We start from the raw sequence: 15858 nt of genomic DNA, 5'->3' as shown, positions 1-15858 counted from the left end.
TAATGCTTTTTATCTTTTATTTCATCTTGAAGTTTTCCTATAAATTTTCTGCATGTGCCATATCCATTGATGTGGTGATGCTCAGACTCTAGCTAAATCTTACTTATATGCTTCCCTGTCTTTTACAGCAACTCTTGTTTGAAGCATCAGAAGGAGGTAAAACTGATAACCTGAGAAAACTAGTTTCCAAGTGCCAAGAGATTGGAGTCAGCCTAAATGAGCTCTTAAATTTAAACAGTAACAAAACAGAAAGCAAGAATCACTGAACACTGGGTGCAGTCAGTTTTAAGTCCTTATAATAATTGCCAAAGTTATTTGAATGATCCTTCAAGATTAGGCTGATCCCTGGCTAAGGTCTGTGTAAGGCAGACAAGCATTACTGATCATATCAAGTCCCCTACAATATTCTATCCTCAAAACCGGAAGCAATGAACATAACCCTCTTCGGTTGGATAAATGAACTTCCTGTTTGGCCTGCTTCTAGGCCCAGCCAGATTCTCATAACATCATGTACGTAAGTATAGTTCCTCAAAGTGACTGACATTTATTTTCATTTTGTTTTCGTTTTTATTTTTTACTTTCTGCCCTTTTATGTTGTACTATTCCTGATTCACTTGACACTCTCTGATGCCTGAGAGATTCTTGTTTGGGGTTTAATTTCTAGGGCTGTGTTTACAGTAAAAAGCAGGCAGTCCCTTTTGGTTCTTCCTTTTTAAATCTTTCGAGATTCTTTATTTCAGGATTTAAAACTTAAGCAGTCCATCTTTAAGGAAAGTGTAACTGCCATGGCCACAAGTCTGCTAGTTGCACTTGAGTTGCTCTAACAGGGTTGTTTATTGCCCTTTCTACGTTTTGGACTCCTTGCTGAGACTGTTTAACTTGAAGATAAAAGAAACTATTGCAAATGCCAGTGCATCAGAACCTAAGAGTGGTCAAATATTATGTGCAATTTTTTTGTAAAGAAATTTTAATTTATAATAAAGTTTAACAGTTTAAAGAACAGTTAATATTGAACTGCTTTGTATTGAAATACTACTTTGTAGTATTAAAATTGTTTATATACAAAATATTTTGAATATAAGTTAACTTTTTTTTTTAAATGTTGCTGTCTTTATTCACTTTCACACTCGGGAAAGGGTTGAAGTAGAAAGTGTGGTTAGTCATCATAACTATATCCGTATTTTCTTACACTGAGCCTACTTTCCTATAAAGAAAACTTCAGTGACTTTTTAAAGATTATTATTGTGGTAAAAAGTACACATAACCAAACATTTACTGATTCAACAATTTTTACATGTATTATTTGGTGACATGATTATAATCCCCATGTTGTACAACCATTATCACTATCCCTTTCTAAGATACTCCCCACCATTCAATGACTTTTTAATTTTTGAGAAGATCGGCCCTATTCTGTTTTGAGGACAGTGAACTGTTAGGTTTGTATTACCATTAAATTCCTTGTTCTCAAAACCATAGTTTTTAGAAGCTGCATTCCAACTGTCGTTTGAATGGTTTGCTTAGTGACGTGTTGTCATATGAACATACCACGATGACCAGATATAGAGGATACCTTGTTTTTGTTTTGTTTTCCCTTCAGTCTATATTGGGTTGTCTGCACTTGGCAGAAAAAGTTGTCAGTGACACACATACTGCCACAAATCTGGTCTTAACAGCCACATGCAATCTAATGTTGAAGGCAGAGGAGCAGCCCTGTGAAATGGTAGGCAAACTTGTACATCTTTGTAAGAGTCCTTTGCATTGGTATATGCAGGGTTCCACTCAGGCGACGTGTACAATTCCAGGGGTACAGCCATACAGACTATACACCATAACAATTCCAGGGGTCACCATTCACATATCTCTTATGCATAAAGGCAGGGGCCCTAGCGTATGTTGAGTAGCTATTTCCTTTTTGATCAGTTGTCACATTGCTGTTTAAAATCATGAAGCTCTCTTATAAAAGTTACATGCCTTAAAGATTCCCTCTTAGGTCACCTTTTCTTCTGTATTTAAGAATTCACTTTAACCTCCACATAAAAATAGCAAACACTGCCTAAGAGCCAGTAAATGCTCCTGATATCCTTCCATATTCAGTTTTACTTGTTTTTAATGATGTGCTTTTCAACAGGTAATAGTTAAAATATTAAACAAAACTTAGGGTTAAAGTTGATACGGTTATTACCATGACAGGAATACATTTTACTGATTAAAGTTTTTCTTTGGGCAGAGAGAGTACTGTCATATGGTGGGAAAAGCCTAGTCATGGAGAAATGTGATTCCTCACACCACCACTCCCACCACTCTTGGGGGGTGGGGGGGTAGGGAGTGGGGGATGGGGGTTAGAGAAACACAACAAAAGAGGCTTTTTAGGCTGTCAGGTTTTTATCTCTGGCAAAGGAAATGGAGTGGCAGGTTGCAATGTATTTTTATGTTTTTTTCTTCATTTAGAGAACATAGCCTAATATTTCTATTTGCCTTTTAACGGAAAGTGGACCTTGTAACATTGTTGTCACTGAATTATCTAAGGCGGTTTGCTTTCAATTAAAGGGCATATAAACCTACATCATAAAGCAAGCAAGAATCTCCAGGTGCAACATCTGAGAGCTAAAAGCACTAAGCAGACAAGCAAAACAGGTGATTAAGACAGACAACAAATATAGAGGGACTTTATTGAAGATTGTAGTTCAAATATTTAGTTTGTTCATGGTTGTTGAAAAAGCAGGAACATGTGGTTAGAATGTTCAAAGCAAAGCCAGTATTCTTGGTTAAAGCTGTCAGGTGTTCACAGATAAGTCATAATTTCCTTAAATCTCCTTTTACATCTATGTGTTAACATTAGTGTGCGGGAAAGACCCATTAAAAAAGAAAAGACAGAACACCTGTAGCCGTTGAGTCGATTCCGACTCATAGTGACCCTGTAGGGACAGAGCCATAAGATTTCCAAGGAGCAGCTGGTGGAGTCAAACTGCCAACCTTTTGGTTAGCAGCCAAGTTCTTAACCACTGTGCCACCAGGGCTCTGAGGGAAGGACAGGGAAATACAATTTTGGTGACCTTTCAGGTTTGGAAAGTATGCCTGTAAATGTATCATTGCCTCTCAATGCAAATTAATGGTAATTATTATACAAAGTAATTTAGAACAAGCACTGTTCCAGAAAAGACAGATTTCTAGTATTCCTGATACCTCCTTTTTGGTCCTCACAGTTGGGTGTATATCTTTTATCTTTCCAAGCTGTGGTGCTTCTTACTGTAGTTGGTAGAGCTAAGCTGAGGAAGTTTTTTTGTTTCTTTAGGGTTCTATTCCATATGCCACCAAAAAGTCCCCTCCATTTTCTGCAGGTGTTCCTCAGTTGTGCATTTCACATTTAGGGATCAGGGCTCAGTGAACAGCCACCTCTTCATTCTCCACCTTTATTCACATAACCATTCTCAGTAATAGGTATGCAGTACTTTTTAAGCACTATTTGATAGAGATAACTGCCGTAAATGTGAACAGACTTTTTTCCTCACATCTTTGAGAGAGATAATGGAAATGTGTATCTTTTACAGATGGTAAAATGAATACAGAATTTGTCTCAACTTAGTGACCTTCCCAAGAGGGATCCCACAACAGTTTCAGAAGAGGATCAGGCATTTTTTCCTTCCAGAATGAATTTGAGCTCTTACAAGCACTGTCAGTACAGAAATGAATAAAGGGGTTCCAAAGGTACTTACAGTCTAATAGCAGCAGAATAGTATATGCAAAGCCAGTATCTCTAAAGGGGCTCCCAGCTTGAGCTGGGGATCAGGAACGTCCTCTGGATGGAAGTGAACTATTGGTTAAGTCAGAAAATAGGATGAGGAAAAAGTGGGAACAGTAATGTTATTTCTGGAGTCCCTGGGTGGTGCAAACAGTTAATGCACTTGGACTGGAGGTTCCTGTCCAGCCAGAGACACCTCAGAAGAAGGGCCTGGCCGTCTACTTGTGAAAAATCAGCCATTGAAAAACCCTATGGAGCGTACTTCTCTCTGACACTCATGAGGTCACCACCATGAGTCAAAATTGACTCAACAGCAACTGGTTAATACTATTTCCAAAAATTATGTGCCACTTATACCTGAACATTGTAGAAGGATTAACACGAGTTTTAAAACCCGCATTTTAAGATTTTTCATAAAAAATAGCCTCATCTGTCTAGAAGAGAATCCTCTTGGGGTACCTTGTACTTCAAAATCCATGTGCATGACCGGCCAAGAATAATCATATCAGGCTCCAGTGTTGAAATTAACCCAGTTTAAACAGCCTTGATGTGAAAGGTCTGATTGGAATTACAACTCCTAGGACTAGCTTAAGGAGTCCAGGGGGTGCAGCTGTTGAAGTGCTTGGCTGCTAACCACAAGGTTGGTAGTTTGAACCCACCAGCTGCTTCATGGGAGAAAGATGTGACAGTCTGCTTCTGTAAGATTTACAGCCTTGGAGACCCTGTGGAGCTGTCTTCTAGGGTCACTATGAATTGGAATTCACAGCAGTGGGGTTTACTACTAGCTTTACTTTTTTTATTTTAAATTTCTTGCTACTTTATGGTGACAAGAGCTATGGCTGCTAACCAAAAGGTCAGCAGTTTGAATCCACCAGCTGCTCCTTGGAAATTCTTTGGGGCAGTTCTACTCTGTCCTGTGGGATTGTTACGAGTTGGAATTGACTCAGTGGCAGCGGGTTAGGTTTTTTATTTTTTCAACATTTATTAGTGGTACTGTGTCATTCCCAGTAAAGGTTACAAATTATGTTCTATTACTCTTCATTTAAGAATCATGGTTATTTTTTCAATGTCTACATAGAAGAACCACCCAAAGATATGAGATGGCCCAAAGAGTTCAGTGCTTTAAACTCATTTTTTTCAAACAGTATGTTTTAGCCCAAATACATAAATGTTTGTAATCTACACGTGTCTTAGTTCTCTAGTGCTGCTATAACAGCAATGTCTTTAACAAAGAAATTTATTTTCTCACAGTTAAGGAGGCCAGAAGTCCAAATTTAAGGTGCCAGCTCTGGGAGAAGGCATTTTCTCTGTTGGCTCTGGGGAAGGTCCTTGCCATCAATCTTCCCCTGGTCTAGGAGCCTCTGGGTGCAGGTACCCGGGGCCTAAGGACACGCTCTGCCCCTGGCACTCTTTTCTTGGTGGTGTGAGGTCCCCATGTCTCTCTGCTCACTTCTCTTTTTTATATATCAAAAGAAATTGATTTAAGGCATAACCTAATCTTGTAGATTGAGTTCTGCCTCATTAACATAACTGCCGCAAATCCCACCTCATTAACATAGAGGTAGGATTTACGAACACACAAAAAAAACCAAACCTGCTGCAATAGAGTCAATTCCTGACTCATAGCGACCCTATAGATAAACAACACATAGGAAAATCACACAATACTGGCAATAACGGCCTAGCCAAGTTGACATACGTTTTTGGGGAACGCAATTCACTCCAGAACAACATGGAAGTAGGTAAAGCCAGGAATAAAATAGTTCAGTTGGGGAGCAAAATGATTTGCACAAGGAAGCTTAGAAGGAATAATTGCTTCCTGGTTTCATGAGTAAAGCAGAAGTTCCAGAACATCTGAGGCCAATATAATTGGTCTTAAGTAATGTGATTTTGTGGTGAGCACTTGTGAGTCTGAATTTTTTTTCTCCCGCTTAAAACATTGCGTAGAAGACGGTGAAGAGAGAATGTTAAAAATATGTGAGCCAATTACATCACAAATACCATAGAATAACAAATACTTTTATGCAAGACTAATAAAATTTGGAGGCCATCCAAAATGTAAACATATCTTCAAGGGCTACCTTCTGTGAATTAAGTAAAAATCTAAAAATGAAAACGGCTCTCTCAACCATTCTTAAAGAGTATGTACTGCATTTGCCCTTTATTTGGTAACTTGAAAACTGATTATCAACTCAAGCAAAATCAAAGGTGGATTTACAATATTGTGCTGTCATTCAGGAAAATTACATCTTGAAAACGCTTTTACCTAGTGAAGTAAGACTTATGAAAGAGAATGATAGCCAGCAGCCTAAGGGTATTGAACCAATTAGGAAAGTGATAGAGAGGACTGAGAGCTGTTTGCATTAATGGGTATAATCAGGGCATCTGCTGCCAAGGCCAAAACAAACACTCAGTTTGGCACATCATGTGGTCAAATTTATGACTGGATAGATTTGGCACTTTGTGCTGGTTGAAATGGAGCTGTGAAGAAATAGTTTCAGAAAATAGAGTGTGAACCAATGTGAATTATGAAAACACATCTAAAAGATCTGAATATTACATTAGGCTCCACCACTAGCTGTGTAATGATGACAGGCCATTTCATTTCTCCTTGACTACATCTTTGAAATATGGAAATATGTGCACTTACCTTAGGGGTGTTGCATTACAGAAAATATCTTTTAAAAGATATTTTATGATGGGTTTGGAATCGTTTTCCAAAATTTTGAGGGCAATGATATGTCAAAATGACAATTTCATAATTCTCAGTTGATGGACATATGATCCTAGCAATCCTGAAGCATGAGTTACTGCTTCATAAGAAATACAACAACCTTCTATCTAAATTCAGTGCCTCATTCCTCATCCCCAAAATAACAGGGATTCAGTAGTTCTTGTTATCTGAAAACATAATTAAAAAAAAAAAAAACCTGTTGCTGTCGAGTCGATTCCAAATTGTAGCGACCCTATAGGACAGAATAGAACTGCTCCATAGTGTTTCCAAGGAGTGCCTGGTGGATTCGGATTGCCAACCTTTCAGTTAGCAGCTGTAGCACTTAACGGCTACGCCACCAGAGTTTCCAAAAAACATAATAGGTTAACTAAATCCAGCTAAACACTTGTGGACCTATGCCTGAAGAACATGACATCATCAATTAGCTCATTTAAAACCAAGGCAGAAAATAGAGTAAATTCTTGCAGCTACAGAAATAAGTGACTTGAGTAGTAACTTTATGTTGAAGCTGAGAAGTATGGAAGGTTGGGCTGTGAGATAGTTGCATGTTTACATATGTAGGGGGTGGGGCTGAGAAGACAAGTTTCAGAGAAGAAAGTATAGGAACAGTGCTTAAATTCTCTTTGGGTTCACCTTGGATTCAAATCCTGGCTATATGATCTTGGGAAACCAACAACAACAACAAAAAAAAAAACCAGTTGCAGTTGATTGCTACTCATAGTGATGCTATAGGACAGAGTAAAACTGCCCCACAGAGTTTCCAAGGAGCTCCTGTGGATTTGAGCTCCTGACCTTTTGGTTAGCAGGTGTAGCTCTTAACCACTATGCCTACAGGGTTTCCGTGATCTTGAGAACGTCTACTTAAATCCTCTAAACCAACATTTGTTTTGTAAAATGGATTTAATACAAGTACTTATCTCACTTGGGATTGTGAGAGTAAAATAAGATCATGAAGGTGCCTGGAACATTGTAAATAATAGCATTAGCTAGCCACGGCAGATATGAGATTATAGAATTTGAGGACAGAAAGCTTGGAAATTTGGGTTAGGGTAGTGTTTTAGTATAACGATAAAAGGTTTGTGATGGTGGTGGGGTCTAATTACTTGACTAAAAAACATTTTCCTGAGAGGAAGGAAGAACAAGTAGGGACAAATAAAGTGGCATAGTCAAGATTAAGTTTGGACTGATATTAATTTGGCAAAATAAAGCTATAATGAAGGTTTTGAAACAATGGTGTTGATGGATGGGGATGGCACTCAAAGAGATGAAGAGAGCATGGCTCTTTCAGCTGGAGATTCCTCAATGTGGGGAATGTGCTGAAGAGAAGATTATAATGACCTAAACCTTGACTACTGCACGTGGTTCTGGATCTGCAGCTTCAGGAACACCTGGTAGCTTGTTGGAGATGCAGAATCTTGGACCCCACCCCAGACCTGCTGAATCAGAATCTGTATTTTAATAAGATCCCTAGGTGATTTTATGCACATTGAAATTTGAGAAGCGTTGCTGTGGGATAGAGAGGACTGGAGAGACATGCATAGATTTTATTGTTTAAGATGTTCCCAATCACAGGCACTCCTATTTAAATGTCTGGAATACAGAAAGACTGCACTAACCACTTATCTACATGCTGATTGATTCGTTGTTCTGCTTCTGGTTATGTTGTTGGGTGCTGTGGAGGATTTTGCCTCAAAGTGACCCCATGTGTCTTAGTTATCTAGTGCTGCTATAACAGAAATACCACAAGTGGGTGGCTTTCACAAACATAAATTTATTTCTCACAGTTTAGGAAGTTAGAAGTCTGGATTCAGGTTGCTGGCTCTGTGTCTGCTCTGGGGGGAAGACCTTTGTCTCTTTTCAGCTTCTCGTCCTAGATTCCTTGGCGATCTTCATGTGGCATGGCGTCTATCTTCCTCCATCCCTGCTTGCTTAATCTGCTTTTATATCTCAAAAGAGATTGATTTAAGACAGACCTGACACTTATACTGCCTCACTGCTGGCGCACTGGTTAAGAGTTCGGCTGCAAACCAAATGGAAAGCAGTTTGAATCTACCAGCTACTCCTTGGAAACCCTATGGGGCAGTCCTACTCTGTCCTATAGAGTTGCAACGAGTCAGAGTCAATTGGTGGCAACACATGCACAGCAGCCCCCTGAACCACTGCACCCAAGAACCCTGGCCCCACGGACGCAGGTGTTCACACAATGTCCAAATCACATAATGTCCTATTTCACAGAACATATTGGGACATTAAGCAGCACATACCTATATAACCACAGGTATGGGAGTTAGGATTTACAACACATTTTTGAGGACACAGTTCAATCCATAACATTTCACCAACTGACTCCATGAAATTCATGTCCTTCCCACATGCAAAACACATTCACCCCATTACCTCAAAAACTTAAATCCACTTCAAGTTCAAAATCTCATCTGAATTATCTAAATCAAATATGGCTGATACTTGAGATGTATTCCATCCTGGGGTACAATTCCTCTTCATTTATGAACCTGTGAAATCTAGAACACAAGCTATCTGCTTCCAAAGTACAATGGTATAATAGGCACAAGGTAGACATTTCCATTGCAAATGGGAGAAAGTGGAGGGAAAGAAGGAATAATGGGCACTAAGCTAGTCTAGAACCCAGCAGAACAAATTACATTAGCTTTTTCAAGGCTTGAAAATAATCCTCTGTTCTCTGGGACCACCTGGGAAATGGCCCCACTCTCCAGACTCTGGGTTTTGGTCATGCGTTGTATTCTGGATGGAGTTCCCTCAGCCCTACACTTCAGCCCCACCTCCCAGACCCATTGGGACAGCCACTCAGCTCATTTGGCTTACGGCAGCCCCATTCTCCTAGTCCACCTGAGTCACAATCCTATCCCCTCAGCCCCAATAGGCACCATTCTTCTGCCTCTTGAGCATGGCAGCCCCACCCTCTCAGCTTTAGGTGGTGGCACCATTCTCTTGGCCCACACTCCAGAATGTAGTTGAGGGAGGTCTGACACTTTGAAACCTAGAAGGCTGTGGATCCACCCTTTGAAGCCTAGGCAGCCTTGCTTCCTGTGCTCCTTCCAACAGTCCTGCTGATCTCCAAACTGCTCCAGGGATGGTCCTTTTCTTTTCTTGGAAGTCAACATATACTTGGAACCAAGTCGCTACATTGGTCCACTTAGGGTCTGTAGAATTCTAGGAGGCAGGCAGCTTTCCTTTATTTTGTACTGTCTTTTTCACACGTCTGTCAGTTCGTCATACCGTGAGGGTGTCTTAGGCTGGGTTCTCTATTCTCTAGAGAAGCAAAATCAGTGAAGCATGTGTGTGTATATATATATGGAGAGATTTATATCAAGGAAATGGCTCACACAGTTTTTAGAGGCTGGGTAATGTCCCAAGTCCATGGGGCAAAAAAGAGCTGCAGGGGCTGGCGAAACCAAGATCAGCAGGCCAGACAGCAGGGATGCAGTAGGCTGTGAAGATCTGATGAAGCTCAATATCGGCAGGCAAGCTGCTAGCTCAAGTCCCAAGAGCAGACGAACAGGAGCCAGCTGCAGGATCTAGAACAATCAAAAGACCCCGGAAAGGTGAGCAGGAAGGAAGTAGTTGGAGGAGAGTGGAGAGATGAAGGCTGAGGGGGCAGTGAGCTGCCACAGGACCTGCCCCGACCAGTACCACTCAGCAGATTATATCATGGGATGATCGTGTATCAAATTTCAACAGGGAAGTGATTGCAACATTACACAACTGCCAAAACACTGAGAATCGTGGCTCAGCCAAGCTGACACACAATCTTAACCATCACAGGGGGCTTGAGTGTTGCTGTGATGCTAGAAGCTATGCCACCAGTATTCGAATATCAGCAGGGTCACCCATGGCAGACAGATTTCAGCTAAGCTTCCAAACTAAGACAGACTAGGAAGAATGACCTGACAGTCTACTTTTGAAAAAATCTTAGCCAATGAAAACCTTATGAATAGCTGCAGAACATTGTCTGGTGTAGTGCCAGATGATGAGCCCCTAAAGTTGGAAGGCACTCAAAAGATGACTGGAGAAGAACTGCATCCTCAAAATAGAACAGGCCTTAATGACACAGATGGAGTCAAGCTTTTGGGAACTTCATTTGCTGATGTGGCACAACGACTTAAAACGAGAAGACACAGCTGCAAGTATTCATGAATATTTGGAATGTGGCATGTACGAAGTATGAATCTAGGAAAATTGGAAGCTGTCAAAAATGAAATGGAACACTTAAACATCGATATCCTAGGCATTAGTGAGCTGAAATACACAAGTATTGTCCATTTTGAATTGGATAATCACATGGTCTACTATGCTGGCGATGACAAATTGAAGAGGAATGGCATTGCATTCATTGTCAAAAAGAACATTCCAAGATCTATCCTGAAGTGCAGTGCTATCAGTAATAGAATGATAGCCATACACCTACAAGGAAGACCAGTTAATACGAATATTATTCAAATTTACACAACAACCACTAAGGCCAAAGATGAAGAAATTGAAGATTTTTACCAACTTCTGCAGTCTGAAATTGATTGAACATGCAATCAAGATGCATTGATAATTATTGGTGATTGGAATGCAAAAGATGGAAACAAAGAAGGATCCATAGTTGGAAAATATGGCCTTGCTGATAGAAAGATATAGGAGAGAGCATGGTAGAATTTTGCAAGGACAATGACTTCTTCATTGCAAGTACCTTTTTTCAACAACATAACTGGCAGCTATACACTTGGACCTTGCCAAATGGCATATGCAGGAATCAAATCAACTACAACTGTAGAAAAAGGTGATGGAAAAGCTCGACATCATCACTCAGAACAAGGCCAGGGGCTGACTGTGGAACAGACTATCAATTGCTCATATACAAGTTCAAGTTGAAGCGGAAGAAAATTAGAACAACTCCATGAGAGCCAAAGTATGACCTTGAGTATATCCACTTGAATTTAGAGACCATCTCAAGAATAGATTTGACACATTGAACACTAATGGCTGAAGACCAGACAAGTTGTGGAAAGACATCAAGGACATCATACATGAAGAAAACAAGAACTTGTTAAAAAGACAGGAAAGAAAGAAAAGACCAAAGTAGATGTCAGAAGAAACTATGAAACTTGCTCTTGAATGTCTAATAGCTAAAGTGAAGGGAAGAAATAATGAAGTAAAAGAGCTGAACAGAAGATTTCAAAGACTGGTTCGAGAGGAGAAAGTAAAGTATTATAATGAAATGTGCAAAGATCCGGAGTTAGAAAACCAAAAGGGAAGAACACGCTTGGAATATCTCAAGCTGTAAGTGCTGAAGAAAAAATTCAAGCCTCGAGTTGCGATAGAGAAGGATTTATGGGCAAAATACTGAATGCCGCTGGAAGCATGTCCAAGCTGCACTGAAGACATTGTCGAAAAATAAGGCTCCAGAAATTGGTGGAATACCAATTGAGATGTCTCAACAAATGGATGCAGCGCTGGAAGTTATCACTGGTCTATGCCAAGAAATTTGGAAGACAGCTACCTGGCCGACCGACTGGAAGAGATCCATATTTATGCCTATGCCCAAGTAAGTGATCCAACCAAATGCAGAAATTATGAAACAATATCATTAATATCACATGCAAGTAAAATTTTGCTGAAGACCATTCAAAAGGGGTTGTGGCAGTACATCAAGAACTGCCAGAAATTAAGAGGACATGGAATGAAGGATATCATTGCTGATGTCAGATGGATCCTGGCTGAAAGCAGAGAATACCAGAAAGGTATTTGCCTGTGTTTTATTGACTATGCAAAGGCATTTGACTGTGTGGATCTTAAGAAATTATGGATAACATTGTGAAGAATGGGAATTCCAGAACACTTAATTGTGGTAATGAGGAACCTGTAGTAGACCAAGAGGCAGTTGTTCAAATAGAACAAGGGGATACTGCATGATTTTAAATCAGGAAAATGTGCGTCATGGTTGTATCCTTTCACCGTACTTGTTCCATTTGTATGCTGAGCAAATAATCCGAGAAGCTGGACTATATGAAGAAGAGGGCATCAGGATTGGGGGAAGACTCGTTAACAGCCTCTGTTATGCAGATGACACAACCTTGCTTGCTGAAAGTGAAGAGGACTTGAAGCACTTACTGACCCAGATCAAAGACCACAGCCTTCAGTATAGATTACACCTCGACATGAAGAAAACAAAAGTCCTCACAACTGGACCAATGAGCAACATCATGATAAACAGAGAAAAGATTGAAGTTGTCAAGGATTTCATTTTACTTGGATCCACAATCAATGCCCATGAAAGCAGCAGTCAAGAAATCAAAAGATGCATTGCACTGGGCTAATCTGCAGCACAAGGCCTCTTTACAGTGTTGAAAGGCAAAGATATCACTTCAAGGACTAAGTTGAGCCTGACCCAAGCCATGGTGTTTTCAATCGCCTCATATGCATGGGAAAGCTTGGCAATGAATAAGGAAGACAGAAGAAGAATCAATGCCTTTGAATTATGGTGTTGAAGGATGTTGAATATAACATGGACTGCCAAAAGAATGAACAAATCTGTCTTGGAAGAAGTCCAACCAGGATGCTTCTTAGAAGTGAGGATGGCGAGATTTCATTTTACATACTTTGGACATGTTATCAGGAGGGCCAGTCCCTGGAGAAGGATATCATGCATGGTAAAGTAGAGGGTCATCGAAAAAGATGAAGACCCTCAATGAGATAGATTGACACAGTGGCTGCAACAATGGGCTCAAGAATAACAATGGTCATGAGGATGGCACAACATCGGGTAAGGTTTTGTTTTGTAGTGCATAGGGTCGCTGTATGTTTGAAGTGACTCAACAGCACTTAACAACAGCAACAGTTTAAGCTGATGGGATTTTTGCTTCAGCAGTTGATTGCATCCCTCAGTCACAGGCTTAATCTCTTTAACAAAAAAAGTGAATCATCAAATCCTTGTTGAGAGTTTTATCGTACATGTCCTTAGTTTGTACAACAGAATTTTCCAAATCTTAAGTTTTGATTTCCTATTGCACTGTTCATTTTTAAGTCCATCTCTTTTTTCCCATATTCTATTGTAAGCATCAAGGAGAAACCAAGCTGCCTCTTTAAGAACTTACTTAGAAATTTCCTCAGCCAAACACCCAAATTCATCACTTACAAGTTCTATCAAATATTTCGACATAATTTAGACAAGTTCTTTGCCACTGCATGAAAAGCATTGCCCTTACTCCATTGTCCAGTTACATGTTCATCTTTTCTTTTTAAAGCCTCAGCAGAAGCTCATTTAACATCCACATTTGGAGCAAAGTTCTATTGATGCGCCATATATATGATCTAAAATGATAGAGGCTTTCTCAATAATTCTCCTCACTTCTTTCTAATCCCTCATTAGAATTGTCTCTGATGTCTATAATTTTACAAATAGTCTCTTGAAGGCAATCTAGGACCTTATTGTGAAGCACATCCTCCAGATTCTATCCATTACCCAATTGCAAAACCTCTTCCACATTTAAGGTATCTAAATGTTAGAGCAGCGCCCTTGGTGCCAAAGTTTCCCTTAGTTATCTAGTGCTGCTATAACAGAAATACAAGTGGATGGTTTTAACAAGCAGAAATTAATTTTCTCACAGTGAGGGAGGGTAGAAGTCCTGATACAGGGAATGCTTTCTCGGTCAGCTCCCAGGTGAAGGTCCTAGTCTCTTCTCAGCTTCTATTCCTAGGTTCCTTGGTAATCATGTGGTGTGTATTTTCCCCTCCATTTGTGCTTTGCTTGCCTAATCTGCTCTTTTACATGTAAAAAGAGATTGATTTAAGACCCACTCTACACTAATACTATCAATTAACATAACAAAGAAGCCTCACTCCCAAATGGGATTATAACCACAGGCGCGGGGGTTAGGAGGAGCCCTGGCTGTGCTGTGGTTAAGCTTTTGACTGCTAACTGAAAGGTCGGCAGTTAGAACCCACCAGCCGATCCTCAGGAGAAAGATGCAGCAGTCTGCTTCTGTAAAGATTATAGCCTTGGAAACTCTATAGGGCAGTACTATTCCGTCTTACAGAGTCACTATGAGTCAGAATTGACTTGACAACAGTGGTTTTGGATTATAGGGGCTAGAATTTATAACATATTTTTTGGGGACACAGATCAATCCATAACACCATTTTGACAGAGTAAAGTATTATAATGGCGTGTGATAGAAAGCCAAAAGGGAAGAATACACTTGGCATTTCTCAAGCTGAAAGAACTGAAGAAAAATTTCAAGTCTTGAGTTGCAATACTGAAGGATTCTATGGGGAAAATAAGAAACTACTCAGGAAGCATCAAAAAAGATGGAAGAAATACACAGAGTCATTATATCAAGAAGAACTGGTCAAAATACGGTCATTTCAGGAGGTAGCATATGATCAGGGACTGATGGTAATGAAAGAATAAGTCCAAGCTTCACTGAAGGCATTGTTTAAAAACAAGGCTCCAGGAATTGACAGAATACCAATTGAGATGTTTCAACAAATGGAGGCAGCGCTAGAAGTGCTCACTCGTCTACCCAAGAATTTTGGAAGACAGATACATGGCCAACTGACTGGAAATGATCCATATTTATGCCTATTCCCAAGACAGGTAATCCAACTGGATGAGGAAATTATCAAACAATGTCATTAATATCACACTCAAGTAAAGTTTTCTTGAAGATCATTCAAAAATGGCTGCAGCACTACCTTGACAGGGAACTGCCAGAAATTCAAGCCAAACTCAGGAGAGTACGGGGAACCAGGGATATCATTGCTGATATCAGATGGATCCTGGCTGAAAGCAGAGAATACCAGAAGGATGTTTACCTGTGTTTTATTGATGGTAAGACTGTGTCTCACATAATTGGACATGTTATCAGGAGGGATCAGTCCCTGCAGAAGGACATCGTGCTTGGTAAAACAGAGGGTGAGTGAAAAGAGGAAGACCCTCAATAAGATGGATTGACACAGTGACTGCAACAGTGGGCTCAAGCATAATAATAATTGTGAGTATGACTCAGGACCCGGCAGTGTTTTGTTCTGTTGAACACAGGGTCATTATGAGTCAGAACCAACTGGATAGCACTTAACAACAACAACCACAATGTGACAGAGTAAAAATGCCCCATAGGGTTTTCTAGTTTATAATTTTTATGGGAGCAGAGAGCCAGGTCTTTTCTCCTGTAGGACTGCTGTGTGGGTTCAAACCATCAATCTTTCAGTTAGCAGTGGAGCACTTAATCTTTATGCCACCAGGGCTATTTCTGGTGATGTCGCCTTTTTAATCAGCCCTGTGTATGTGGAGTCTCTATGTAACCCATCTACCTACTCTACATTCCAGAAACTATCAAAATTGTAAAGGCCAATT

At 40.1% G+C, this 15858-nt stretch overlaps 1 protein-coding gene across 2 annotated transcripts in view; it reads left to right on the top strand.

The window, feature by feature from the left end:
- Window positions 1-1002, top strand: part of ZFC3H1 (zinc finger C3H1-type containing) — a 63302-nt gene extending 62300 nt beyond the window's left edge. For both annotated transcript variants that reach the window (XM_049883898.1, XM_049883897.1), the window contains exon 35: window positions 129-1002. In XM_049883898.1, the coding sequence (XP_049739855.1) occupies window positions 129-266 (138 nt within the window). In that variant the 3' untranslated portion in view covers window positions 267-1002. The remainder of the gene's footprint in view (window positions 1-128) is intronic.
- Window positions 1003-15858: the final 14856 nt, after the last annotated feature.

This window comes from Elephas maximus, chromosome 4 (assembly GCF_024166365.1).
Source record: "Elephas maximus indicus isolate mEleMax1 chromosome 4, mEleMax1 primary haplotype, whole genome shotgun sequence".
Lineage (NCBI taxonomy): Eukaryota > Metazoa > Chordata > Mammalia > Proboscidea > Elephantidae > Elephas > Elephas maximus.
The sequence above is the reverse complement of the archived record's forward strand: the minus strand, read 5'-3'. Positions and strand labels throughout refer to the sequence as shown.